The sequence below is a fragment of the Sphaeroforma arctica genome, assembly GCF_001186125.1.
Source record: "Sphaeroforma arctica JP610 unplaced genomic scaffold supercont1.316, whole genome shotgun sequence".
NCBI lineage: Eukaryota > Ichthyosporea > Ichthyophonida > Sphaeroforma > Sphaeroforma arctica.
Genome location: NW_014040242.1, coordinates 38,896 through 41,569, shown reverse-complemented (window position 1 = coordinate 41,569; position 2,674 = coordinate 38,896). Strand labels below are relative to the sequence as shown.

Here is a 2,674-nt window from a genome sequence, read left to right as displayed (position 1 = left end):
TATATTGCGTGTGTACACATTCACATGAAAGACGTGGACTATAAGATCAATCCCTTTTTAGAATATGTTCTCATCTCCTTTTCATACGAACAGAGATATTCACTCCGTTGGAAAATACCTTTATAAAAGTGTACACTCGTATCTTCCCAGATCAATAAACATGTTTGATCTTGATAATCATTCATATGTATTGTATCGACTCATATCACTTGGCTATTCTTGCACGACTCATGTCGCTCGAATATTCTTGTATAATATTCTGGCTCTGCATCGAGTAGAAGCGCTTACTACTGTTACTAATACATGCATATACTTCTGACATGCTCAAATATGCACCGGAAGTCTCTGATCGTGTATATTACTTCTTCTTAGTTGATGGCGGTGGTGTATTCATCGGCACACACATAAATTCAGGGTATCTATTTCTTTGGTACACGTATCCACTCAACACAATTATGTATATCTATCAAAACTTGACAGAGATTTACAAAGCGGGATGTGTATGTACATGCACTCAGATCTACATATAACTGAATTATGTAAATACGAGTTAAATACACTGACATACGAAGTCGCCGAGGCGCTCATTGTTGTGTGCAGGTGTGGGTGGCATCTTGATGGTTGACTCAGATCCACTGCTGACTTTGTTGTAAACTTAAGATTATACGCTGCAGTCGCGCAATCGAATAACGGCACAGATCCCAGATAGACTATGCTTTAATGATATCTGATAGCATTATATCTAAGCGAAGATTATCAAATAAAGGGCTGATACTGGTGCGCATGCACTACTTCTTTAGATTGTACATTGAACTTGCCATATACATGCACAGCTTAGTTCATGAATACCGATTTGGCTATACCATCCGACATATCAATACCAAGTGCGCCTTGTACGTTGCAAAGAAGAGTAACTTCAGGCGCTCTGAAAACAACTTCTCCAGCCACCTCTGTGTGTGTGTACAAAAAAAGTCAAAGGCATAGAGCATAGCAGTGGACTCACAATCACATACTTGATCAGTTAATGGATTGAGTGCGAAATGTTAAAGTGTACATCCAAAGCTTTTGAGATTGGTGATCTGATTGGTCCGTCCCGATAAGCGATTCTCAAAATGTACATTTTACGTAATCAAGCCGTCGTTAAGGCTCAAATATTACGAGGTGATAGAACAACGGGTTTAAATAGACAGCTGATCAAGTGATGGCGTCACGTTTATAGATGGTAGTAATACGGGTTCATCAGTTTCAGTACTTGCGGGAACTTCCAACGAGCTGGTTTCCGACTATTATTGAATCAATCAGATCTTGTTGGAAACTATTTTTTTAAGAACAATATATGAACATAGCCGACCTTAAAAAATCGTATTTTTAAAAATGTCGTATTCTAAATACTGACGAGTCCGTAGTTCTTTTGACATCCATTCGTTCAGGGTTACTTCTGACCAGTAAGAGGTCTAATATTACAGAATAAGATCTATTTCACCAATCCCATAAGCCTTTGGTATACAATGTCTTTATTTAATTTGATACTTTTTAAACAGTATTTTACCAGTAGAAGAGCAGGACAATATGAAAGTTTTGGCGCCTTTTTCTCATACTTATATAAAAAACCCCTAAAAAATGTCAATTTCTTTTCAATGTCATTGAGGCTTAGACTCATCAAATACATAGCCTCCTCTCTAGAGGCTATAGGTAGTAAGGGATAGAACATCCACACATCTTCAAAAAATACATCATAATAAAGTCAGCCATGTTTACACTGTATTAGTAACACTAGTCCAGTAACTTGCACTACGATATGATGGGGTCTACAATCAGAAGAGGTACCTTGATAGTACTGGAAGGCTGCGATCGCAGTGGCAAGTCCACACAGGTAAGAAACGTAGTGCTTCTCACTGTCAGTTTCTTCGGGAACCCAGATCGGAGTTGAATTAGAGCTCTCATCGTGGCCCAACATAAGTTCGATTATTTCTTTCAGCTCTGCCTCGTATAACTTGTACGGATGTTTTTTTTAGTAATGTAGACATAACAGCGTTTCACGTCTCTGAAGTTAACCCAATGACCCTATGGACCACATGCTTAGCGGCGTTGGAAGTGTCTTAAACATATATACTTCATACAAAATCTTGTCGAACATTGGCCAGATATAAAGTCTTGTCAATTTCTAGCTTTATATTCTTATGTATCTGGTCTTTTCAATTACATGTAGGCTATAATTAAAATATATAGTACCCTTTCACGCTATTCGCAGTGTAACTGTTGTATTCTGCTCCACCCCAAAAGCAATTGTGTGCGTAGCTTGGCGCAACACGTACTTGCATATCGTAAAATATGATCATCGCTATATAGAGAAAGTGGCTTCAAAATTGGGTTAGTACGTACAAATCCACAGATAAAGTTCATTGTGTATTTATACCTCGATTGTTTTATACTATATATGTCAGTAATAAAATTCGTATAACCGTTTATACTTTCAACGAACATCTGTACAACTAGACATCTATTTAGAAAACAAAAATGGTGTCTGCATGTTTTATATATATTATATACATATTTGAATATTTATATATACTCTTATGAACAGTATCTTACTTGATCAAACAATCCCGACCACAATAATATTTAGATCACATTTGTCAAAAAAATGGTGCAATATTTGATTTCAAAAGATATA

At 36.8% G+C, this 2,674-nt stretch overlaps 1 protein-coding gene across 2 annotated transcripts in view; it reads left to right on the top strand.

The window, feature by feature from the left end:
- The first annotated feature begins 1,647 nt into the window (after positions 1-1,647).
- SARC_05125 overlaps positions 1,648-2,674 on the top strand; it is a 5,593-nt gene continuing 4,566 nt past the window's right edge. For both annotated transcript variants that reach the window (XM_014301017.1, XM_014301018.1), the window contains exon 1: positions 1,648-1,873. In XM_014301017.1, coding sequence (XP_014156492.1) covers positions 1,799-1,873 — 75 coding nt within the window. In that variant the 5' untranslated portion in view covers positions 1,648-1,798. The remainder of the gene's footprint in view (positions 1,874-2,674) is intronic.